The sequence below is a fragment of the Pseudorca crassidens genome, chromosome 2 (assembly GCF_039906515.1).
Source record: "Pseudorca crassidens isolate mPseCra1 chromosome 2, mPseCra1.hap1, whole genome shotgun sequence".
Classification (NCBI taxonomy): domain Eukaryota; kingdom Metazoa; phylum Chordata; class Mammalia; order Artiodactyla; family Delphinidae; genus Pseudorca; species Pseudorca crassidens.
In genome coordinates this window covers 52,710,251-52,737,603 of record NC_090297.1, presented here as the reverse complement: position 1 = coordinate 52,737,603, position 27,353 = coordinate 52,710,251, and the positions used below count along the sequence as shown (strand labels likewise).

Below are 27,353 nucleotides of genomic sequence, written 5' to 3'. Positions count from 1 at the left end.
GGTGATACAGTTGTGGGTTGACTTCAGGTTGAAAGACATACCTTAACTTCCTGCCAAGTAATAAAGGATCAGAATTCATTGCAACCATCTCCTTTTTTTCTGGAACCCATTTATAACACACACCATCCGAGTAGAGCAAACATAAAGGGTCAGTTACATACGCTGTCAGTTGGACATTCCAGTGCCTTCTGCTGACCTGCCACCACACCTTGACCAACCACTTGGGAGATGACTTCCTAAAATGTAAAAGATACAGCCAGTTATCGGTATTACAACTGTAGGCTCAACTGTACTCTCCAAATTCAGCAGTCAAGCACCATTTAATGGGGCTTGAAGCTACTACATAAATGACCAACACAGCAGGCAGGAGAGTTCTATTCATCCACCTGGACTAACTCTCAGAAAAGAACACAGGCTTGTCATTTCCAAATGCTTTTTTGCCCTTTCAGGTCTGTCAGGCTTTAAGCCTATCAGATATCTTTTGATGGTCATTTCAGCCAGAGTTTTTTCTTCTTGAACCTTTCAGGGTTCAAGTCCTGATATTAGAATTTCTTTCCCCTTAAAATATCCAATTAGAGGCAAAAATGTACACTCACTAAAGACACTGGGAGATAAAAGTTAGGCTGAACTCCATGGAGAAGTGCAGACTTCAGACTTAGGAGAGACGCAAACTATCAAAACACATGTGAAACTGATGCATAGTTAAAGGACAGTTAGTTGAAATAAATGATGACAGTGATAAATTGACCAGAACGCTTGTCTGCCTTCCACCATATCCCATCCTTTTTTACAGGCAATTTACAGGGGAAATTATTATATGATGGTTTACTCTAAGGCATGAACTCATGCATTTTACTTGGACAAGGCAGGGAACACAGAGAGAGACTGATCTGGATAGGATAGGAGAAAGGATGGGTTTACTTGGCCATTGGTAAATGTCTGAGAGACACCCAGGCAGAGGGTCTAGTACACAGTTGGCAGATAGGTAATCTATCTCAAGGTGAGAGGAAAGGTGTGACTTGTATAGTAGAGTGTTAGTTTGCTCCTAAACAGATTATGTGACATAAAAAGAATTTTAAAATTACCTCTTCCCTTAATTCTTCCCTGAGCCCCTGGGTGGTGCCCCTTCACAGCATGACCAATTTATTTTATCGCTATTTTTTGTAACATTATATATATTTAAAAATCTTATGTGTTTGTCTCTCACATACTAATATCATTGATTTTGTCTTATTTGTTTCTTAAACATATGGCAGAATAGAATATAAGCTTGATAAAGGGCTAGTGCTAAATGAATCAAAGTTCGGGAACTTAAATCTTAAATGCACCTGGATGGATTTCAGAGCCAGCCATGAAAGGAAGGGCACACAGTGAAGGTGACCCTGTGGCCTCTATTTTAAAGGATCACAGCTGAAAACAGAGAAGAAAGACATGGGAAAGTCAGTAAATGGTGCTCATGGGAATTTTCAGAATAAGCTCTAAACTACCTTATAAACAGAAACCACTGTTGTTGTTCCCTCTAGTGTGGATCAAATGGCCTTAGGAAGAGCAAAAAGTGCCTCTATTTGAAAATGATACTGCAGAGGTCTGCAATTCTACCTTTGTTTAAACCCAGATTAACCAGCAATGTGACAGAAGAGCTGACTTCCCCAGCTAAACACTTTAAAACCCAATTTGCATATGACACAGGGTACTACTAATTGTAGAACTTGTCCTCATCATTTGCACTTGTAAATGAAAAGGGCACTGGAATAGCAGCGAGAAAAATCTGGGTTCAGATTGGTTCCACTACTTACTAGCAGCAGTAGTGCTTAGAAACCTTCATTTCTCCCAACAGTGAGAATGCAGTAACCGCTACCTGAATGAAGCGTTGCCATCAAAGTTGAGTTCAACATATGCTTGCTGAGCACCTGCTCTGTGCTGTGAGAAGACTAATGGAGCCTTGCACTTATGACATGTACATATCTGGTGAGACAGAAACTAGAGAAATAATTATGGAAATATTGAACTACAACTGAATGATATATGTGTGAAGGTATGTGGCAGAGAACAGGTGCCCAAGAGGTATTAATTTCCTTCCCTTTCTCTTATCTTGTCCTCAAAAATGTGGAAGGATGAAATCAGAGCTCTGAAAAGCATCTGGCCCACCACAATGTCCCATCTCTTATACTGATAACCCTTAAACCTCTGGTCCAAGGGACGGAGCCAGTACATGATGGTGATAAAACAATCGCTAGAACTTACGGAGCATGGTTGCCAGTTACCAAGCCAGGTAGGTTACATTTTTTTTTTTTCCAATTTTCTGGATTTTTAAAAAATTTATTTATTTTTGGCTGCGTTGGATCTTCATTGCTGCATGCGGGTTTTCTCTAGTTGCAGCAAGCGGGGTCTACTCTTCGTTGCGGTGCGCAGTCTTCTCATTGCGGTGGCTTCTCTTGTTGCGGAGCATGGGCTCTAGACGCGCGGGCTTCGGTAGTTGTGGCACATGGGCTTAGTTGCTCCGCGGCATGTGGGGCCTTCCCAGACCAGGGCTCGAACCCATATCCCCTGCATTGGCAGGCAGATTCCAAACCACTGCACCACCAGGGAAGCCCAGGTTACATATTTTAGATATCGATGTACACTACAGACCTATGTGTTAGGTACTTCTATCATCCTCATTTTAGAGTTGAAGTAACGGAGGCACAGAGAATCCAAAGTATATGCCAGGGGGCTTCTCTGGTGGCGCAGTGGTTAAGAATCCACCTGCCAATGCAGGGGACATGGGTTTGAGCCCTGGTCCGGGAAGATCCCACATGCCACGGAGCAACTAAGCCCGTACACCACACTACTGAGCCTGAACTCTAGAGGCCGTGAGCCACAAGAACTGAGCCCATGCGCCACAAGTATTGAGCCTGTGTGCCACAACTACTGAAGCCCATGTGCCTAGAGCCCATGCTCCCAACAAGAGAAGCCACCACAATGAGAAGCCTGCGCACCGCAATGAAGAGTAGCCCCCGCTCGCCTCAACTAGAGAAAGCCCACACGCAGCAACAACGAAGACCCAACACGGCCAAAAGTAAAAATAAATAAAATTAAAATAAAATTTTAAAAAAAACAAAACAAAGTATACGCCAGGCCAGAACTTAACACAGACACATCTTGTTCCAAAGTCCCTGCCCTTAACCGAGGGGTAAACCACAGGGGCAGGGAAAGGCTCACTTCCTCCCAACAATTCATACAAGATTCCCAGGAGTTGGCCTCAACATAATGATTCCATTTTTAGATTCAACAAGTCGGAACAAGGCATGTCTGCTTATTTCGAGCCTGGGCAGGAAAAACAAAATTCATGGCACTTGACACTGCAGTGACCTTGGGTGAGTCACTTTCCTTCGTGTTTACAATTAAATTTAGAACTTACTAATCTCTCAGCTATTGCTCCAAGGGAGCTCTTAGTGCCTTCAAAGATGAGGTTCTGGGACATTTTAAGGTGTTGACTTTGCACAGGGGACCTCTAAATAAGAAGACTGAGGAAGGAGTGTGGAAAGATCTTCTCATTTCATGAAACATACTGATATGACACATTCTGTGTGCATTATGTTATAATCCTCAGCGCAGCACTATGAGCCGCTGAAAGAAAATGCTTGGCGGGCCAGGCAAATTACTCTGATCAAGAGAAGGAGCTTCAGAGGACTGGACATAAAAGGCAACACTGGGAATGTTCTTTATAATAGATAATAATGGATTGATATCCAGCTTACAATCACCAAAGCTGGCTGACTTCTGTCCCAAAGCTGGGTACTCAACATGTCTGTCTGTCTGGCCACGGTAACTGGTCCAAGTGTGGACACCTGAACCGCACAAGAACATCCTATAGATTTTCCACAGTGGACCCAAGGGCAGAGAGCCAGCCCCTTTCTGGCAGAGAGGCTTAGGAGCCATGGACAGCCATGCTCATACCGTGCTGAGGAAGCCAGTGTGAAGTAGAAGAGAGTCAGACAAATGTGCAGAGTCACCTCTGCCAGCACCAGGTCTCTGGTTCCAACTGTCCCTTCCTGCAATTATGTAAGAAGAACCTGTAGCCTATCAGTGAATTTCCCCTTCTGTCTATAAGATCAAGTTGAGGTTTTATCGCTTGCCACCAAGAGACTTCTGATTAAAATGAGGTGGAGCCCAGAAACGATCAGAATAACAAACTCACTGGAGTTGAGTCTGTAAATAGAGATGAAGTGAACTGAGTACAAGACAACAAACTAAAGAAAGCTGCTCAGCCTAAAAGTAGTCAAAGGACAACTTTTGCCTAGATCAGTCCCACCCTAATTCTTTTTTTTTTTTTCTGTGGTACGCGGGCCTCTCACTGCTGTGGCCTCTCCCATTGCAGGCTCAGCGGCCTTGGCTCAGGGGCCCAGCCGCTCCGCAGCATGTGGGATCTTCCGGGACCGGGGCACGAACCCGTGTCCCCTGCATCGGCAGGCGGACTCTCAACCACTGCGCCACCAGGGAAGCCCCCACCCTAATTCTTACTCACTCATCTACCCACCTGGATCAGGTGAAATCACATTAGCAAAAGCTCCCACAGCATCTTTACTTTCCCTTCAACAGTACTCATCAACACTAAGTCATTTATTTAAAGTCAGATTCAAGTCCAGGCTGTGACACTTATTAGTTGAGTGTCTCTGTGCCTCAGTTTCCTAATCCATAAAATGAGGATAATAATAGGCTTGATCTCATATAAAATATGAATTAATACACTTAGAATGATGCCTTTTGGAGCACATAGTAAATGCAGTGACAGAGTTAGCTGCCATTATTCTCAGCAGTTCTGGAAGCTTTCTGAAGGGAAGACTTATGTCTCACACTCACTGTGATATGCCCTGTGGCTTGCACAGTGCTGGGGATATAACAGGCCTTCAATATAAAGTCACTTATTTTCTGCTTTCTTTGAAAGATAAGATAATCAACATAGGTTTTAGGTTATATGATCTTAAAATTATGTCAGCAAATAAGCCCTTCCCAGAGAAGTGAAAACTTTACAGATGCAAAGAACATCGTAACATTTCTGAGAAGCTCTGGGATTCAGATCATGGGGCACCAAACATAGGTAAGAAAGTATGAGTTCAGGGCTCTGAGCTGTCACAACTAAGGGCTTCTCTGGGCCCATCATGCTTGCTGAATAATTATAAGATTACTTTCTCAATTTAGAACTATCTGGTAAGCAACAGCTTCCTTCTAGGCAAGATGAAATTCCAAGTTGAATAACAAGTCTCCACGGCAGGCCATTAAATTGGTTGGGAGTGAAAGAAAGCTAGCAGACGTCCAAGATGTGAATTTGTATTAAAAATGTGTACCTATATTTCTGCTGTCTTTGAGTTCATGAGGTTACTTTACTGGGTACCCTCACATCTCTATATTATCTTCATTATGATGCAGAGGGGAAGAGAATGGAAGGAAGAGCCAAAAGCTTTTCTCTCGTGACTTTCGTGAAGGAAGTAGACTTGACTGTAGATCTACTGTCTTTTTTTATGACTGGGAAAGGGAAATTTATCATGTAGGCAAATCTCAAGTGATTTTCAGAAATACAAGACATAAAGTACAATGAGCTGTGAAAAATGGCACATATTTCAATGTGATTGAACTCTGCCATTGGCAATGTGCACACTGTCACAAAAGAGAGGCCAGCGCTGACTCAGACACATTCTTCTGTAGGGAACGCCTACACTCCTGCTATAGATGCTATTTTCACATTGGATCTGAAATATTGGATTTGAAACAGAAAGTAATATTCACACAGTGGCATCGGCTTCCGTAGCTGAACCAGAAATCCTACAGTTCTTGATGGACAGCAAACTGGGGATAAAAATGGATTTTAAGCACACAGTTCAGGACCTTGTTTTAAAAATGAGCAGGAGGGCTTCCCTGGTGGCGCGGTGGTTGAGAGTCCGCCTGCCGATGCAGGGGACACGGGTTCGTGCCCCGGTCTGAGAAGATCCCACGTGCCGCGGAGCGGCTGGGCCCGTGAGCCATGGCCGCTGAGCCTGCGCGTCCGGAGCCTGTGCTCCGCAACGGGAGAGGCCACAGCAGTGAGAGGCCTGCGTACCGAAAAAAAAAAAAAAAAAAAAAAAAAATGAGCAGGATATTACACCTGAGAATTCCAGCCTGGATGTAAGACTTAACAAGAAGCCTGTAATCATCAGAAACACATTTTAAACTATTTTTTCCCCCAAACTTGGATGCCAGCACTTTAAAAACACTTAGGAATAATTTTTAATCAAGCACAGCAGTCAAAATTGATAAACTGAACCTGTATCAGAAGTCGTGTGGTATATTATTCCTTTAAAATTCTACACTGAACTCACTATCTTCTCCCATAGATGTTTTTTTTTTCTCTCTTTTTTTAAATTAGTGACAGTATCAGCCTCCCAGTTAACAGGTTTAAAATCACAGCCAGGGACTTCCCTGGTGGCGCGTTGGTTAAGAATCCGCCTGCCAATGCAGGGGACATGTGTTCGAGCCCTGGTCTGGGAAGATCCCACATGCTGTGGAGCAATTAAGCCCGTGCGTCACAACTACTGAGCCCGCGTGCTGCAACTACTGAAGCCTGCTCACCTAGAGTCCATGCTCCGCAACAAGAGAAGTCACCGCAATGAGAAGCCCTCGCGTGACAACAAAGAATAGCCCCCGCTCGCTGCAACTAGAGAAAACCCACACACAGCAACGAAGACCCAACACAGCCAAAAATAAATAAATTACTTAATAAATAAATAAATAAAACCACAGGCAGCCTTTATTAATCTCTGTCTTTGCCTGCTTTCATCTAATCATTTCCAAAGTACTCCTGATTCTAGGATCACAACATGAAGCAAAATAGATTTTTCTTAGACTTTGGGATTTCAAAGACCAGAAATTTTTCAAAAGGACTTTGAGGTTATAGAGTTACCTTTTTTTCTGGCCAGGTAATTGAGAGCAAGGGAATATTAGGTTGGAGTATATGAATTTGCTAATTTATGAGTCAAGAAATGGTCAAATATCAGCGATTTAAGAGGGGTCAACCTATTAGAGTCCTCTCCCCACAACTATCACCATATATTACCACCACAATGTCATGTAGGAAGAGCCATTTTAACACGAAAAAGTTAGGTAGGACACACTCTTAAAGGACAGTCTTTTAAATTGAATAAACTTAGCTTTATGAAGAACTCTCCACATGGCTATTATTTTTCATATTTCCCACTGACCAGTGAGAACCGTCACAGATCCACATGGGTCTAATTAATAACTCTTTAGTATTATCTGGACAAAGAAGAAAGCTTGGACTTTGGTGTCTGACAGTGGTCATGTCCTGGTTTTTCTACTTATAGGTTACAAGCTCTATGACAAATTAGACTTCCTAAACTTCAGCTTCTTTATGGGTTAATACCAAATACCTCTTGGAGAGGCAGTCTGGCACGAGTCAGGCATGTAAGGTTATGAGTCAAACATAAGGTTTTGAATCCTTACTGTGGCACTTACTGCCCCTAAGCCTTTGAGCAAGTGCATCAACTGGAATACTCAGGTCCCTCGTCTGCCAAATGGAGGGAATAATGCTCCATGATGGGGAGGATGGAGATAATACACTGTGTTCAGTTCCTAACAAATGATAAGTGCTCAATAAATGGTGGATGGTATTATTATTACTATTGTTACTACTACTGTTTTTGTTGGGATAAATAAGATAATCTTTTAAAGTGCCTACTACAGGGACAGGTACCTAATAAGTAGTCATTAAATAATGGTTTCGGGCTTCCCTGGTGGCTCAGTGGTTGAGAGTCCGCCTGCCGATGCAGGGGACACGGGTTCGTGCCCCGGTCCGGGAAGATCCCACGTGCCGCGGAGCGGCTGGGCCTGTGAGCCATGGCCGCTGAGCCTGCGCGTCCGGAGCCTGTGCTCCGCAACGGGAGAGGCCACAACAGTGAGAGCACCACGTACCGCAAAAAAATAAATAAATAAAATAAAATAAAATAAAATAAATAAATAACAGTTTCCTCTCTTCCAGAGACACCTAAAACTCAGTAGACAAGAAGGAACAAATCATCCTTCCCCACAAACCTGCTTTTCCTCCTGGTTTTTTGGTTTGTTTGTTTTTTGTTTTGTTTTGGCCACTCCAAGTGGCTTGCGGGATCTTAGTTCCCTGGCCAGGGACTGAACCCGGGTCCACAGCAGTGAAAGCGCCAAGTCCTAACCATTGAACCACCAGGGAATTCCCTTCCTCCTCATTATTTTATCAGTGAATGGCATCAACCAACCAGGCAGTCAGCCAGCTACCCATGATGTAATCCGAGAATCCTTGCCTCACCCTGCCTCTTCTTCAACTTTGACATTCACACAATCATCAAGTCTACCAATTCTAACTCCTGTATTTATTGAAAATCTGCACTCACTGACAGACCCCCTAGTTTAGGTCACTGTCAACTTTCATCTCATTTCCTCTAGCAGCTTTTTAAACTCCCTGCCTTCAGTTTTGACATCTGGTAGCAGATTCTTCACAGGGAGCTCAAAAGGATCTTATCAACAGGCTAATCTCATCATTATAATCCCCCTATAAAAACCATTCCAAAGGCTTCTGTTGGTATAAAGACCTTTCTCCTGGTCCACAAGGCCCTCCACTACCCAGTTCCTGTCTACTGCTCGGCTTTCACCTTCTGCCAGGCCCACCTGCATGGCCACAGCTAGTAGACCTGGGATGCAGCCGCAGGTACTCACAGGTGATGGGGATGATGTAGGTACTCAAGTACTTACAGGTGATGGGGAAGCAGGCATTCTCTAAGCAGGGGTTAGAGAATGGTGGAAAGGTAGGGACTGAAATAAACTATAAGTACATAGTTGATGAAAGGGGCAGCTTGGAATGCTGGTCTGTTTTCAGTAGAAAATAGAAACCAGGATTTTTAATGTAAAAATCTCCTGACAACCAGTTTGTAACCTTTGCATTAGACCTAATGTGGTGAACTCCTAGATGAAAGATGTCTTATTTATCTTTACATTCCTAGAGCTTGATACATCACAAGTTCTCGGGAAATGTGTACTGAATAACGAGAGTTCTAGCACACGCTGATTTTATATAGACAAAATCTGGTGTTAACAATAGCTACAGTTACTGAGCCCTTACTGCATTCCAAGCACTATTAAGAGTTTCACGTGCAAAATCACACTTCATCTTCACAGAAAATAGGAGGGTCTCCTCCTCCCCCATTTTTGGGTGGAGAAATGAAGGCAGACAGGATAAGTCACTTTCTAGGTCAGAGCTAGTGACGGCAGGGGGGATGTTTATGTCCATTCAGATATCAGAGCCCACGATTTATATCTGACAGCCTTTTTCATCTGAGAAAGCAAGTACTATCAGACCATTTGGAGATACAGGTATTATTTGTAACTTAACACTGATTTTTCAGTAAGTACGTTTGAAAACTTTATGTGGATCAAGTGTATGAAGGGAAAGAGTAAAAAGTGTTCCTAAAATGTTGCTATTCTGGCTGGTGGGGACTCAAATGGTAAAACGCACTGTCAGCTGCCGCGTGAATTTCCATGTCACAGCCCGTTTAAGTTAATGATAGTTAATTCAGAAACAATTCATGCTTCCCCAGGCATCTTGCTACCCTGTAAATTCTAAAATCTCCACAAAGAAACTACAGGTTGAATGCCACCTCGAGCTGACTGGAATACTCTCATTTTTCTATTGTTGCCCTAAGGGTCAGAAATTACGTTTCATAATGAAAGACAACAGTAAAGACAAACACGGCAGACTGTGTGAAAAAACCTAAACATTTTGAAAAATTTTGAAAAGTCTAAATGTTCTTGAGGCTGCTGCACACGAAGTAGGTCTGTAATGACAGGGATCACTTGATACAGACTGCATGCACTGTTGCTAAGCAGTGTCATAGAGTGGGGCTAGAATGACGGGCACATCTGCTGGGGGCATTTCCTAGCAAGGTTATCTTGGGCTGCTGGCCAAGCCTTGGGATGATGCTTGTTCTCAAGACCCAGATGGTGTAACAACTGCCATTTTAATAGCTCCAAACCTGCGTTCAGAGGAAAGCTTTAAAGCACGTGTCCAGCAGAAGGTTTGCATACTGGGAGCAAGAAAGGTAAATTCTCTGACTGGCAACTGTCTGTGGAACTTACCAGGTAAACGCATATATTACCTTGCTGTTTATTTTATTATAATTTTTGCAAAGACAGAATATGAGAATATATCCTGCCACCGCCATCTCTTGCAGACTGCCGTTGCCTCTGCCGCAGTAAACTCCCAGGGAGCCCATCAGTATCCACTCTGGCCCCTGTCCAACCTGATCGCTACATTACAGCTACAGTTTAGAGTCACCTCCGAAAGGCCTCCATGGCTTCCCACTACCGTTAGCATAGAGTCCATCTCATCAGCGTGGCCTGGCCCCTGTCAACCACTCCAGTTTAGTTCCCATCTCACCAGTTCTGGCGACCGTGAACATTCAGAATTTCAGTTCCCCAAACTCCCGGAGGCTCTAAGGTTGCCCAGCTCCCTCCTTTGTTTCTTCTTTGCCCCACTGCCTGGTAGCGCCAGCTTCTTCAGATCTCAGTTCAGTTTTCACTGGGAGAGCCCTCCCTGATAAGGTCAAAGCCCCCTATTCTGTGCTCTCTTAGCACCAAGCGCCTCTAGTTCTTAGCTTTTATCAAAGTTGAGATTTCAAGCTATATGTAACATTACACGATGTCACTCTCCCATGAAGACTGTAAGCAACACAAGAAGAGAGACTATGTCTGTTTACCTTTGGTAGCATCTTCCCAGGAACTAGCACAGAGTGTAGCAACAGGCTGAACACAGGAATTTATAAGGTAAAGTCAAGCTTTAATTGTGATGGACAAAGAAGTGGGGCTTTTTTTCTTGAGTGCAGATTATATTAAACACTTGCAAAAAGATTCCAAAATGTGGAGAGACTACATTAAAAGTTCCTCGCATAGGATCATATTATAGTTCTTTAACAGAATCACAGAATTTCCAGTGTAGAGGTTACCTAGAATCAAATTTCTGATTTGGTTTCAGTTTGTGGATTGTCTATATTCTGTCTTCCCCTCTTTCTTCTTCCTCCTGTAATTTTTTAAAACATCTTTACTGAGATATAATTAACATATCATAACATCCATCCATCTAAAGTGTACAATACAATGGTTTTACCATTCAGAATTATACAAGTGTCATCACAATTGAAGTTTAGAGCATTTCATAATCTCTGAAAGAAAGCTTGTACCCATTAGGGTCACTTTCTATCCCCCAGTCATAGGCAACCACTAATTTACTTTCTGTCTCTATAGATTTTGGTTCTGTTTTTTTTTTGGGGGGGGTAACATCTGGCTTTTTATTGATTCAATCAATACATTGGGAATTTAGTAGCAAGTTAATGGCAACCACTTACAAAATCTGTTTTTCTACTTTTAAAATAAGCTGTCTTAAACAATCTACAGCAACCTGAAATCACAAGAACACACATGAGTGGCTGAAGCACTTCTGCTGTTATGTCTGTGGCAAGCTTATTAGTAATTTCCTAACAAGTCTTCTAGTGCAAAGTGCACATAATCATTTGGAACCTCCATTACCATATTTGGCTCTCAGTTTCCCCTATAAATAATGGTGCTTAAATGTAAGAAATTGAAGTAAAACTGGGCAAGTGTGCCCATATTAACAGAATTACCGTATGACCCAGCAGTTTTACTCCTAGGTACATACCCAAGAGAAATGAAAATACACATCACACAAGAACTTGTGCACAACTGTTTACAGCAGCATTATTAATAATAGCCCTATTAATAGGAGTGAAGCCATGCTGCAGATTTTGATTCTTATAGTATCATGTATCGGTACTTCTTTATCTTTCATTGCTAAATAATATTCTACTGTATGGATAGACCATATTTTACTTATTCGTTCATCCATTGGTGGACATTTAGGTTGTTTCCATTTGGGGCCTATTATTAATAATGCTTCTGTAAACAATTGTTTACAAGTTTTTGTGTGATGTGTATTTTCACTTCTCTTGGGTATATACCTAGGAGTAAAACTGCTAGGTCTTATGGTAATTCTGTTAATATTTTGAGGAACTGCAAACTGTTTTCCAAACTGGCTGTAGCAGCAATGTATGAGAGTTCCAATCTCTCCATATCCTTGTCAGCACTTACATTATCTGTGTATTTGATTATAATCTCCTAGCAGGTATGAAGTGGTACCTCATTGTGGTTTTGATGTGCATTTCTCTAATGGTTAATGAGGTTGACCATCTTTTTATGTGCTTATTGGCCATTTGTATGGAGAAATGCCTGTTCAGATCCCTACCCATCTTTTAATTGAGTTATTTGTCCTTTTATTATTTTGTTGTAAGCTAGTAGCTCTGAAATTATTTTACTGGCTATTAGTATCTATAACAACATGGAGGAGGAGACAGACAAGAACCAAAGAAAACATAAATTGGTTTTACATCAAGGCAGAAAACTATAGAATCAGACAAGGTTAGAGATCCAAAGGTGGCAGCAAGAACAGAGGTTAGATATTTATAAGAACAACACAGGGGCTTCCCTGGTGGCGCAGTGGTTGAGAGTCCGCCTGCCAATGCAGGGGACACGGGTTCGTGCCCCGGTCCGGGAAGATCCCACATGCCGCGGAGTGGCTGGGCCCGTGAGCCATGGCCGCTGAGCCTGCGCGTCCGGAGCCTGTGCTCCGCAACGGGAGAAGCCACAACAGTGAGAGGCCCACGTACCGGAAAAAAAAAAAAAGGAACAACACAGTACTACCTCTTCCTTTCCTTCTCTTGCTCCTTCCTCCCCACCTAAATACTGAGCTTCTAAAGACAGCAAGCTGATGTGAACACCTGTCCTTGAACATCTCAAGCCCTTTAAGAAGTGCTAATAGTTTTGCTCATCACTGAATCCCCTGTACATAACGTTGTCTGACATGCAAGAGATACTCAATTAATATCTGTTGTTTGAACAAATAGATCACACGGTGATACTTCTGACAGTCCAAGAAAGGCTGTCTATGTGAACTGCACAATGAAGAGAAGATGGGGTTTAGAGGCAAAGAGAACTGGGTTTGAGTCCCAGCCATAGCACCCACCAGCTGTGAGACCTTAGGAACAGACTTGACATCTCCTAGCCTCAGTACCTTATCAGTAAAGTAGGGCTAAAAACATGTGCATCATTGGGTTAAATAAGATAACCAGTATGAAAATGCCTGGCACAGCTTAGCTTCTTGAAACGTTTAGTTTCCTTCATTTTATGAAACGTCGGTTTGGAGGCCTATATCACTTCATTTACCAATCTGAAAGGTAAATTTCAGGATCTACCCGTTTCTATGTTATAATTTTCTATCTTGGAGTTCAAGGTTTAGGGAATGAAAATCACAAAGTTCAGATCCCAGTGTAACTCTCTTGCTGTCCCTTGACTTCAGTTTTGTTCTATATCTGTATCTCTCCGAGAAGCAGTACCGCATAGTGGTTTAGAGTGCAGCCTCCAGCCTCACAGTGCATGGACCTGGATCCTGGCTTCACCGGGTGATTATTTAGGCAACTTACTTAACATTTCAGTATCTCAGTTTCCTCATCTCTTAAATGGAGATAATACTAGTACTAACTTCATAGGATTGTTATGTGAATGATGTTAGAATAATGCCTGGCACACAGGCATTCAATAGATGCTATCTATTATCAGCAGTTGCATTTTGGGGTTTGAAAAACTTCACTTCAGTTTTCCAAGTTACACGTAATGCTTCACTCAGAACAGCTAATCCTCATCTGGCGGACGCTTAATGCTTTAATCAGCATAACATCATCATCATCATTAACAACAACTCCCCCTTACACAGTCATTCCGGGTACTCTGGCATGGTTCTACCTAGTACTTTATAGTTATTAACTCCTTTCTCTCACAATAACCTTTTGTTTCTTTCTCCCATTTTATAGATGCAAAAATTGAGGCACAGAGAGGTTAAGCTGTTTGCCTAAGGTTATATGGCTAGTAAATGGTGGAACCAGGATTTGAATCTAAGTAGAATGGCTCCAATCTTTGCACGCTTAATAATTTAGCTATACTGCCCCAAAAGAGTGTATTATATTAACACAGATATCCCCAGCATGATAAAAACATAGGTTTATACCCAAAAGATTAAAATACTTATTTTAGGGATTCATGCTCTTCTATGTCAAGATACCAGGGAGACAAGGACCCTTCAGGATGAGGTGCAGCTCTTCTAATTTCTAGTTTTGTGGTCTTTCACTAAGCAGCTTGAGATCTCATCTGTAAGTCAGTGATTAAATAACTCCTGCCCTACTTCTTACATAGGGTTATTTTGGGGATAAAATTGAATAAAATTATGAACTAATATCATGTTAGAAAAAATAGATATTAAAATATTTAAGCTAACGAGATAATAGGTGAGGCAGTTTTGCAAATTGCAAAGCTCTGTGCAAAAATTTTTTTTTAAGTTCCTTTCAAAAGGCTTAAAAAACAGTCTTAACAGGCTCTCACCTAGACTTCTGAAATAGATTCCAGACACTTCCCTGTCTCCAGTCTCTCACAATTGGAATCTATGCTTCACCAACCATCACCTGATCAGTTGTCTAAAAACAAGTCATTCTCCTTTCAAAAAATATTTTAGAGAAATCTAATATCTACTGAAGTTATTATAAACTCCTTGGCTGTGAATCTGGGGACTCCTGAGATATGGACGAAAGCCAATCATCACTGGACAGTGGAAATAAGCACTGGAATATATGTAAACTCATGGCTTAGTCTAGCTCGGAAAACAGGTAATCTTGGAGAAGCACTTTAATAGCCCTTTGGAGTATAGTTTCTCATAGGTAGCGCCTTGTATATATGTGTATCCATGTAGTTAAGGAGACATTTATTGAGCACTGAACATAAAAAGATGAATATGTTAATCTATAATTCAAAGCATACAGTCCCTTCAGTTGATTCTACTGTTCAACTTCTATCTGATGCTACTGTTCAACTTTGCACACTGTACATCACCCACACTGTTTGATTCACCTGGTGAACCCCTCAGTAGTCAATCGCTTTCTCATCTTTAAAGGTTCACCTTAAAGGCCAAGAGTCTAAGAAACCGTCCTTAATCCCTGAACGAGACGGTTTTCCTTTCACTTTTGAACTCCTGTAACATTTTTTTTCTCTCTCTTTAATACACTTCTGCCTGGTCTGATTTTCCAGGTACAAATTCTGTTATCCTCACTGACGCTTGAGGGTAAGCTGCTTAAGAGCAAGACCTGTGCTTTTCTCCTGGTCTCTCCTGTAGGGGCCAGCAGTGTCTGATGAGATATATGCTCCCACAGGAAGCAAGAAATTCAACCTTTAAAGGGTTAGAGCTTACTGTTTCCAACGGACATAAACTAAGGTAACAGGAGTCAAGGCCCATACAGATCACATGCTGTCCTCTGACGAGGTGCATCAGCAACCATCCTAGAACGGTGCAGCAAAGCAGGGGAGCTGGTGCCAAACTCATAACAGAAACAAGCAAATGACGACTAGTGATGAGGAACTGTTATTAATACAGTTGACCCTTAAACTACATTGGTTTGAACCATGTGGGTCCACTTACACACGGATTTTTTTCAATAGTAAATACAATAATACTACACAATCCGCCATCTGAGGTTGGTTGGAGCCGTGGATGTGGAGGAACCCAGAACACAGGGGGCCTTATAAGCTATACATGGATTTTCCACTGTGCAGGTCAGCATCCCTAACCAATGCATTTTTCAAGGGTCAACTGTACTTTATGATGAGACAGTAATGAATATGTTAGGTTGAGCCAGATGAAATTTTTACCCCAAGAACAGCAATTTCATGATTTAATATAATTTGCTAATTTATGCATTATCTATCTCCCTTCCCCCATCTACCCATGAATGAGTCTCCATGAAGGCACGCGTTCTGGTACATTTTGTTCCCTACTGTATCTCCAGTGCCTGGAACATAGTGTCATTTGGCAAATATTTTCTGAATTAATGCATGAACTTGCTAAGCACCAACTATGTACCTTATACTCTACTACATGTTTATACTTTATTGCCTATTTGTTTCTCATAACATCCTGGTCACTCCCATCCTTCAGATGAGTAAACTGAGGCTTGGTGAGGTCTAACTTGCTCAAGTTAGACACACTCTTAAGCAATGCTAGGCCACTTATATTTATATTTATGCTATAAAAGTTCAAATTTGGCTATCTTTCCTCAGTTGACTAGACCATGGATATTCTATTGGAAATGGTGACAAAGAAATTGTAGAATACCAAAAAGAGAAGGAGGTGGGGGGGGGGGAGAAAGAAAAATACCAGTCAATGGGTTTGGGGAAGCTTTTATTCTATTAAAATGCAGTATGAAAGAATCTAAACATTATCCTTAGTCTTTGAGGTCCTCTGCCTGAGGGTAGGGCTCTCCAATTATTTTGGCACTTGGAGCCCCATCACTGGTGTTGCCTTCTTGGGAACAGAGGGTGGATGACGGGTGGCTTTTGCCTGCAGCCTGTAAGTGAGCCTCTGTGGGACTACCTGCCTCTCCCAACAAGCAAGGGAGTGTTCTCACTCTTTTTACCATTTCCTCTGTGGATGAAATCAGGGGCCTCTACTTGCAAAGTCCTGTTGCTTTAAAAGATTTTTCCTTAATCTATCTTTGGAGAAACAGTGCCAAAAAGAACCAGTTAGTAGGGTTTTTAAAATTTTTTTTTTAATTAATTAATTAATTTATTTTTGGCTGCGTTGGGTCTTCATTGCTGCGCTCGGGCTTTTCTAGTTGCGGTGAGCGGGGGCTACTCTTTGTTACAGTGTGCGGGCTTCTCATTGCGGTGGCATCCCTTGTTGCGGAGCACGGGCTCTAGGCGTGTGGGCTTCAGTAGTTGCGGCACGTGGGCTCAGTAGTTGTGGCTCGTGGGCTCTAGAGCGCAGGCTCAGTAGTTGTGGCGCACGGGCTTAGTTGCTCCGCGGCTTGTGGGATCTTCCCGGACCAGGGCTCGAACCCGCGTCCACTGCGTTGGCAGGCGGATTCTTAACCACTGCACCAACAGGGAAGTCTCAGTAGTATTTTTAAATGAACGAAGGAGCTGGAGTTTGAAATTCGTTGATGTTCCTCATTCCTCTTCAGTGCAAAGATGCAGTTTGTCTTTTGGAAAGGGAACAGTGTAACTTTGGCACGTCTTGTTCAAGAACAATGGTCATAATCTGTTGGTCCCACTATTCTTGATGCCTCACATAGGGTTTGTATAAGAGCGGACCATTATAATTTCCACTCTTGCCTAAATGTCCTTTTCCTTCAGCCTGAAAGAATCAGTTCATTTTCTAGGATATGGAATCTAAGCCAGTCCTGATATATATAAAAGTTGAAAGAAGATAAATGGATGATTTTTCAAACTCCCTGAAGTAAAATGAACAACTCTGTGCTGTCATAAAATCACAGTGACCCACCTAAGTGATTAATTCTTTGAGACTCATAAGATATTTTGAAACAGAGGGGAAAAAAAAGCCCACATTTCTTTCTAGAACTTGCAGGCTAACCCTGGAAGTGCTAGGCTGCAAAACAGAAAGGTAGATTATGAGCAAAGGCTTGGGAGTCAGACCGAATGAGATCAATCTCCAGGTCTAGAACATACTAGTGAGTGGCTTTTCGCAAGTTAGTTAACATATCTAAGCAACCCTTCAGTTTCCACACACGTAAAAGAAAAATATCGCCACCCACAGCTGTGAGGATCAGAAAATGAATGTAGAACACAGGACAGCACGCGGTACCCAGTAAAAGTTCCATAAATATTAAATAACAAGATATGAAACGTTAGGACACATAAGGAGGAAGAGTTCTCTAAAACTGCCTCTCTCCTAATGCTCTAGCCCTTGGGTAAGTTTAAGTATCTTTTATTATGAACACAGGAATCCATTTAACATCTCTTTTCGTGCCTCTAGAACTAATTCAGCACCACCCTAGCCTTAAAGAAACCCAATATTAAACAAGATTTAAAAGAGATTGCTTCTTTAGTCCCAGACAGCACAATTCAAATATGAAGAAAGTAGGAGAATACACTGTTCTTTGGGTCATTTGCTATATGGAATAGCTTCCCCTGTCTCAGAGCTCAAGATTCCTAGAGAAGCAAACACAACTGATCCAAAATATATACAGTTCATCCCTAAAAAGAACATTGGATGAAACACCCAGTATTCTCACCAGTTTGGAGCTTTCACTTTTAGGCAATTGTTTGATACAAGCTTCGAGACTGCTGTCTTCCTCACTGGTGCCACTCTGATCCTATGAGACATTAAAAAGAAAATGGCAAAGATGTCATTCTTCACTCGCACTGACTTGAACTGTAGTACAGATACTCAATCATAGTTGCTTGTTTTATTGTTGTAGTGGATATTGTTTCTTCTTTTCTTCCTTTCCAGTAGGTCTTTTTTTTTCCCCCCCCATGGTATCTACAATAACCTGTTGCTCAGAGATACACCTTAGAGAAAGCTGATTCCTACTCTCCGCCCCAAGAGAAGGCCTGATTGCCTTAAGGCTACTCTTATTCTTTTTGCCAATGATTTTGTCAGGAATGGGTACGTGATCCAGTTCTGGTCAATGAGACACCAAGAGAGGTTTGCTGGACCTTCTGGAAAGGTCCTTCATAGATCTTAAAAGAACCACAAGAAGTCCCCATACCTCCCAAGTTAACAAGAGAGCATGAAGTGCAAATAGCCATGGGCAGCCATCCCACAACCAGAAGGAAAGCAGCCTGTGAATGACAGAGCAGAGGCAGAGATGGAAGAACTGGTTCTCTGATGACAAAATGGGGCCACTGGACCAACCAAACCTGAAGCCCAGCCTTATTCTTAGCAATCTTCTAAGGAGAGCTAATCTACTTACTTATTTTTTCAGTCAGTCTGAGTTAGCTGCTCGGTTCCCTCCAGCCAAAACTTTCTCAGACGTTTGTTTATCTTCTGCACAAGGTTAAACTGTTTGATGGGAGACTATGTTTATCTTGTTTATTTGTGAAACTCAGGTACCTAGCACCCTGCCTGGCACATGGAAAACACTTGATAAATACTGGCCGAACCAATAAATGCAGTACTTGCTTTCTTGATGACTTTTTTCCTGCGGATTCCTAAAAATATTTATTTAATGTAAATGAGACATCTGGTAATAATAAGCCACATTAAAATTCCAAAACACATTAGGCATCTCCTCAATTGAATTATGATATATTATAGTTACTTTCTTTGCTTTCTGAGGACACATAGAGGAGAATAAGGATAATAAATGGAGTATTTGCATTGTATTTATATGGATTTTTATTTTCAAACATCACCATCTGGGATTAGTACAAATTCAGGTGGGGTTGTTAGTAGAGAAATGGTTTTGATTTTGAGACATTAAATCTGGTAATTTAAGAAGTGCAAATTAAAGCAAAGATACAGCATTTTTTCATCTATCAAATGGACAAAAGAATAGAAAGATAACATTCAGTATTGATAACGTTGTAGGGAAACAGGAATTTTCACACACCATTGAAAAATGTAAATTAGCAAAATCTTTTCAGAAAAAAGCCCCATACATCATGTAGATATAAATGCAGGGAAAATACGTGCAAGCACATAGAACAAACTTTTTAAGTTGCATACTTCTGGAGAGTAGGACGAGGGATTAGGGAGTTTTTGCGTTAGTTATTTCTACAGTGTTCAATTATAGAAGAGTTAGTGTGTATTACTGCATGTTAAAAACAATAAAGGAGAGACACGAGAAATATCTAGAAGGAAAAAAATCCAAGAAAGTAAGTAGCATGGGCTTTAGAATTGGTCAGATCTGAACTCAAATCTCAACTTTGACATTAGAATTAGAATTATGAGATTTTCTGCAAATTACTTTCTAAATCTGAGTACAGTTGACCCTAATGTGAGGATTAGGGGCACAGATCCTCCCCACAGTTGAAAATCTGTGTATAATTTATAGCTGGCCCTCTGTATCTGTGGTCCCTTGGCATCCAACCGCAGATTGGGTAGTACTGTAGTATTTACTATCGAAAGAAATCTGCATATAGGTGGATCCATACAGGTAAACCATGTTTTACAAGGGTCAACTTGTGCTTGTTTCTAAAGTACAGATAAAAATATCAAATTAAAAATACTACCCCATCAGGTTGCCTTGAAGATTAATGCACTAACATGTAAAATGTCTATCAGCACACTAGGTACAGTTAATTTTGTTTCTAGCTTTTTGTTGAGACAGGTTCTTTGTCCATGACCTGTTTCATGTAGTCACCATAAAAAGGCTAAATAAGTGTGTACCACTGTGATCCCAATTCAAGGATGATAAAAATGATACATTTAAAATAACCTGTTAAAGAACTCCTAGCCAGTAAGAGGCGGATCCAGGATTCACAGCTAGGTAAGAGTACCATCAAAGGCCATGCTCTTGGTAACTATGCTCCAGGCCCTAAGTAAATGATTCTCTTGTTTCTCTCTTATTCTTTCTTTTCAGTACTCAGTGTTGGTAACTAATCTTATGGAAGACAGGATTCATAATCTTAAAAAAAAAAAAATCACTGTCATTAGACCACGGTTTTAACAAAAAGCATTTTAGCATTTGTTAACCAGAAAATTTCAGTAGATACATCCTCCTCTCCATGAATTTTGGGTAATCAAGAAATTACCATATAATATAAACATGCCGAAGTTAAAAAACAAAGCTTGAAAATATATAGATTTTCAGTGTTTTAGACAGTGGGTAAGTTCTAGAGACAGAAAAATTCTGAAGAAACAAATTATACTTTTAAAAATCAGTATATAATAGATGAAAAACCTTTAATGCCTTGATTACTTAGTATGTCTAGTTCTGTAAGCTGTGGGAAGCCCTGAAGAGGCCCTGGGGAGGCTATGCTATCTAACTGGAGGATATAATGGAAACAATGCTTGTAACTGTAGCACTGGATTGTAAAACAAATCCACAGGTGGCTTCTCTAGTAACACTGCAAATGGCCAACTCCTCTGTCCCAGATGAGAGGAGCTTTTTCACCAGGATGGTGGTTAGCTGATGCCATTCAACTAATTAAATATATGTCTCCTTGGGGAAAGGAAAGTGATGTTTAAAAAATCAGAGAAGTCGTTACAGTTCTCAGCAAAGTGAGTAAAAGAGATGAGATCTTCTTGGTCTTTATAAAATGAATACAAAAGAGGGAAAGAAAAGAGCTGTTTGATGCTTTAACTTAGAAAATTTAAGAAAACATGGGGAAGGCAGTCTAGGTTACACATGATCTACAGATCCTTTAAGATCTGAATAAAAACAAAAAAAGAATACCCTTTACATCTACATCCACAGAATTTATCATACAAAGCCATGTCTCAAATGCCCCTTACTCCATAAATCCTTTCCTTCTTCTTAGCTGGAAGATGTCTCTTCTTCCTCTAAGCTTACCTAACAGTTTACCTGAATTCCTTATGTCACATACATCATCTCATTTGTATCCTAATTATGTATGTACAGAATTGATCTCCGTGATGAGATGGAAAGATGCCTGACACTGCCATCTGAGCCTCATTCATCTCCTTGGTCTGATTCATTTTTATATTCATCCTAGGTCTGTCTCATTTCAAAGTTGATGCTCTTTTTAACTGTACCTTGAGACCCTTCTAAAGCATTTCTTCTGTTTTTAGTTACTTGTTTAGTCTGAGATAGCTCCATAAGGAGGGTTTAAAGTCAAAATCTAGATGGAGAGAAGAGTCAGGTAAAAAGGAAGCTGGACTTGAAAGAGGTTAGTGATAATGTATTTACTTTCCTAGGAGAGCCAACGTTTATAAAAGAGTTTTCACGCTTAAATGAAGCACTGAACAAAAACAATGTGGGTTCTGTTCTGAGAACAGAATGGCTCATATATATAAAATACCCTGCTGACTAGAAGCTTAAAAAACAGGAATCAGTCAGATGGAAAGGGAAAAACAGGTCAGCAGGCATGATTTCCAAAGCACAATTGCATCATGGTGGTTTGAAGACCATCTGGCTGATGGACGGTGGCCCACTGACACCCAAGATGATTCAGCTAATCTGGATGGCTGGGTTCCCTTCCTCTGTTGCTGATCTTCAAACCACCTGTCCAAAGCTGCCAGCCCAGCCAAGGCTGCTCAAAGAGAATGACCTTTCCTCATGAAGACTGTGGTCAGTACATTCCACAGTGAATTACGCTTTACAGATGAATGAAAGGAAAAGGCATGGCTCATGATTGTACATTGAACACAGACTTTACCGCCTTCTCCCCCACAAAAGGACTGATAAGAAATGCTACTCAATCCCTACTGAGAAGTCTCTTCCAAACCCTCTGAAAGTTTTAAACTTCCTCTGCTGGGTTCCTCCAACATCTTCAACATAAGGTGGTAATAAATTTTATTTTATTTTCGTGCTACTTTATTGTTTTCATACCCAGTATTTGTCTACAGTTTTCTCCAACTAGACAGTGAGAACGTTGACAGTAGGAATTTAGGTTTTACTTGAGAGTGGGCTATAAATAAAAGTTAAATTAGTTAAGGATGTTATTGTGGTTTGGAAAAACACTTCTGATCAGATAAATATTCCATAGTGTGGTTCCCTACCCTCTCTCCTCATTTAACATGACAAAAGAGTAAATACAACTGTTTTCCTTTTAAGATTTTACTAAGCAAAATTAATAACAAAAAACCCCCAGCAACTATACCTCTCTGACATAATTGAAAATTCTTTTTCAAAATAAAACTTATGTTGGTTTAAATTTTGTCATCCCCATATGTCGTAAAACCGACACTCTCTTCAAAAAACCACAAAATGGGGCTTCCCTGGTGGCGCAGTGGTTGAAAGTCCGCCTGCCGATGCAGGGGACACGGGTTCGTGCCCCGGTCCGGGAAGATCCCACATGCCACGGAGCAGCTGGGCCCGTGAGCCATGGCTACTGAGCCTGCGCGTCCGGAGCCTGTGCTCCGCAACGGGAGAGGCCACAACAGTGAGAGGCCGGCGTAACCACCCCCGCCCCGGCAAAAAAAAAAAAAAAAAATCACAAAATGATTTATTAGTTTCATTGCCAGCCTAAGTTCACAAATATTTCTTTCTGCAAAGTCATGTTTACTTGATGTGACAAATTAAATTTCTTTCTCCTACTCCCAATTATCAGCATATCTTCAAGGCTATTCAGAATTCCAGAAAGGCAATGCACAATTAAAGATAAAATGGAAATTATGCTAATAGGAATCCTTGGGTAATCAACCTCTCCATTCTGTATGAGGCCTGCTCCATTTCACTTAGTATTCAAAAAAACCCAACTTCTGAAAAAAGAAAAAAATGACCATTCTTACTTCTATAAAGATATTCTAAAAGATTCAGCCTGCCTTGTCGAGTAATGGAATAAATATCTTGCCTCCCAAGTATACTTGAGCCCTCGTACCTCTCAGGAGATACCATAGCAGTAACTTCCTAATTGGGTTTCCAACTTCAAGACATTTTTGACTTTGCTATTACACTAATCTACGTGAAGTAGAGCCCTGATCACACAATTTCATTATTCAAAATGCCTTCAACAGCTCCAAGTGCCTAATGCGTGACATCCAAACCTTCCGAGATTTAAATTCAAGATTCTCTCATTTGACCTCAATTTATTTTTCCAACCCCATCTTCTATTACTCTCTTTCACATACCCATTATATTCTTCTCCCCATCCCACACCCAGATTTTTCTTACTTCTGTGCTTTTGTTTGTGCTATTCCTACATTCTTATCTAACCGTATTCATATTTTAAAATACAATATATCCATCAGAAATAGCTGTTCCACTAGGAAATACTATTCACCTTCTGTGAACTCCTCCTAAAGCTTTATCTCTTAGGACACCTTGTTTTAGTAACATACATGTCTTATTTCCCCTATAAGACTACAAGCTCTTGAGGGTAAAGACTATGTGCAATTAATCTTTTTACGTTTTGCAAAGCAGGTATTTGGTAAATAATGGCAGAATGAACTGAATCAATAAGAAGTAAGTATGCAACCGTAAAATCAAGGATACAGCAGAAAAGCCATTCACTTATTCCACAAGTATTTATTAAGCAAGTACTATATGCTAAGCACTGAGGACTCAGTGGTCAGGAGGACAGTAAGTCTGGCCCTATAAAAGCATACAATTTAGTGTGGTGTTTACAGTCCTACATTATTAAAACATGGAGATAACGAGGGAAGGAAAAGTGACAGAATCCTAGTTCATAACCCCATTTAGAAATGGGTCCCTCTTTTTCTACAGGCCCAAGTGATATCACATACAGGCCAAAGGGCAATTTTCACTTTTTAAATGAATCATGAGTATTATTTAACTACGAAGAGAGTAAAGATTATTAAAGGGAACAGTGTAGGATGAAGTTGGTCATAAGAATAGTATCTCACATTTTTGAGCACTTGTATTTCAGGCGCTACACTTATTAATCTGTATACGTTATTTTATTCATTTTGAGTCATAGCAAACTTGGAGGAGGCTTCCAAAAAGCAATCCTCCATGGACTTAGTGGTTATGAATTAACAAAGAGGAAGTGGGGAGGCAACCCAAGTGGAAGAAACAATAGGAACAAAGGCATAAGGGGGAAAATCAACAGATGTATGTGGAGCGCACAGCACGTTAATACACTGTAATGCTGAATAACACAGCTGCCTCTGGGCATATGCGTATGCTACATAGCCGCTCTAGACCCCAATCTCTTCTGTAAAGTGGAAATAAAAATACTGTCTCTCAGAGGTATGGATGTAAATAGGACTTGGGACAATGCATCCAAGATAGTGGACACAGTAGATACTGTATTCAATCATCCTTTTCTAAGTTGCTGTCCTGTCAGCAGAAAGGCAGCGGAAACCAGCTGGCTGGGTATAAACTAGAGAAAATACACGGTTAATACTAGAAGTCACTCCTGACAGAAAGTAAACAAAAGAAACCAAACAGGACCCCAGAAATGGTCTTCTCAAACTAAATGCTGACACCAACCTACACCTTTACTCACTCTAAAACACAAAAGCGGGATCTCATAGCAGATTTACAATTCGATGCCAGGCTAGTTTTGCTGCTCACTGCACTGAGAAAAAATATGGGCAATGAAAGAAAAATTCAGTTCCAAGTGGATGCTATTTTGATGGGAACATTCATAACTAACAGTACTATAGAAAAAATTATTCTAAAATACTGACCCCCACCCATCCAAAACAAAAAGGATTTATATGACATTCTATAAATGCAAAAGAATTAGGAATTAAGTACTAACACTTATTGGGGAGCTACCATGTGCCCGGCACAAGATAGCTAGATCTAGATAGATATAGATATCTTCTCCTCTCCCTCTCTCATTTAATCTTAACAACCTTACGAAGTAGGAACTATTGTTATCTCCCTACAGTAGGAATTATTGTTATCTCCCTACAGATAAGTGGGGACAGAAGTTACTGTAACTATCCAAGTTCACATGTCTGGTGTATGGCTGTGCTAGGATTTGAACTGAAGTAGCACCCCTCTGGGGCCCCTCATTTCCACCACTGCTAACTGCCTACTCTGGTCTCAGTTAGAATGAAAATACCCAGTGCCAGCAAAGCTGTGGCTAAATGGCTATCAGTGGGGAGCCAACATCACTACAATCTTTTCTGATAGTAACTAGTAAATACAGATTAAAATTTCGAACTTGTGTAGTTTTTGCCTCAGCAATTGTACATTGGGGAAATCTACGCTATAGAAATAAAAGCACCAGTACCAAATGACTGACATACACATGTGTGCAGGTGCGCACATCACACATGTATATTTTGGTATTCTTTTACTGGCAAAAAATTGGAAAGTAATCTGAATGTCTGTCAATTGGAAAAAATATATAATACAGCATATTAAATATGACTATTAGATTAAGCAAAATAAAGCACCTTTTCTCTTTTTAATGAATAGAATCTATTCCAGAAGAATGCAGAATATGCACCTCAAACTTAACCAGTCTACAATGACCTCTTAATTTCTGCCTAAATGTAAATGGTACCACCATCTACCTAGTTGCTCAAGCCAAAAATCTAGGTCTATCCACGATTCTCTAGTTCCCTTCGGCTCCCACATTTAATCAAGTCTGATTCAACATCCAAAACATCAAGAATCATCAACTCACTTTTCTTTGCTTCCAACCCCAAAACCTCATCTAACCACAATCAGGTCTTGCCTGGGCTTCTGCCGTCTAGTGTATTACTTTTACCTTCCTTTAGTCCATTCTCCACCTGGTAGACTATATTATCAGGTCACCTCACTCCCCTGTTAAAAACCTTCCAGTGGCTTCTACTGCACACAGACTAAAACCTGAACTTCTTACTCTGACTCACAAAGCTCCTCTCTCCCGCCCACGTCACATTCCCTCCCTCTCTCTTGCATTTTATCCCACTACTCTCCAGGGCTCCCAATATGCGCCCCCAGCTTATTCTTGCTTGAGAGCTATTTTTGTCCTCTCTGCAGAGAAAGCTCTTCCCCCTTATTTTTGCATGTCTGGCTCCTTCTTATCATTTTGATCTTGTTTAAATTTCACCTTGTCCAAGAGGCTTTCCCTGTAACCAATCAAAGTAGTCACAAGCCACATTCCCTATTTTAATTATCTGTAAGACACTGAACACTACTGATAATTCTCTTAGTTTATTTATGCATTCGCTAGTTAATTTCCTCATTAGAAGGTAAGCTGAACCATGTCAGGGAGACTTATCTGTTTTATTCATGCCTATTTCTTTAAATACCCAAAATAGTACCTGGCGCGTAATATGCATTCATCGAATACTTGTTGAATGGAAAGAATAAGTATCACATGATCAAATATTTACTAAAAGAGACGCTATTCAAATAGTTTATTTTTGTTATAGAAGCAAAGGAAAAAGTATAGAAAGATACTAAACAATAAAACTTAACTTGAGGAGGTACGGAAAGGAAAATAAAATTTTCTAATAACTGCATTGTTTGATTAGTTTTAATAAATGCGTATTTTAGGGAATTAAAAATAATTTAATAAGTAAAAAATGAGAAGAGAATGTAACGTTCCTCAGCTGGGAATCCCTCAGCTGATTATTTATAGAGCCAGCTACCTATCTATCTACCCATCCATCTCTAGAAGCATATTACTATGTTAGCAATCTTGTTGTACTAGTAATTTCTTCATCAATAGATGAAAATATTTAAAGACACCAGCAATCATAGTACTAAAGTGTTTTTAAACCACAAAGAAAGGTACGATTCAGTCATTAAAAAAGAGAATTTTCTAATAAATTCTGAAATGCCTAGTTAGGACAAATTGCATATCTAGAATGAACCTTAAGGAACTTTGAAAAAGGCAGTACTCATATGGTT

At 40.6% G+C, this 27,353-nt stretch overlaps 1 protein-coding gene across 12 annotated transcripts in view; it reads right to left on the bottom strand.

The window, feature by feature from the left end:
• The window catches only part of PATJ (PATJ crumbs cell polarity complex component), a 356,331-nt gene that overhangs the window by 74,306 nt on the left and 254,672 nt on the right, over positions 1 to 27,353 (bottom strand). For 11 of the 12 annotated variants that reach the window (XM_067726362.1, XM_067726358.1, XM_067726363.1 and 8 more), the window contains 2 exons: positions 18,198 to 18,278; positions 162 to 236 (listed from right to left, as the gene is read on the bottom strand). In XM_067726362.1, the coding sequence (XP_067582463.1) occupies positions 162 to 236; positions 18,198 to 18,278 (156 nt within the window). The remainder of the gene's footprint in view (positions 1 to 161; positions 237 to 18,197; positions 18,279 to 27,353) is intronic. The other variant, XM_067726364.1, reaches the window with a different exon arrangement.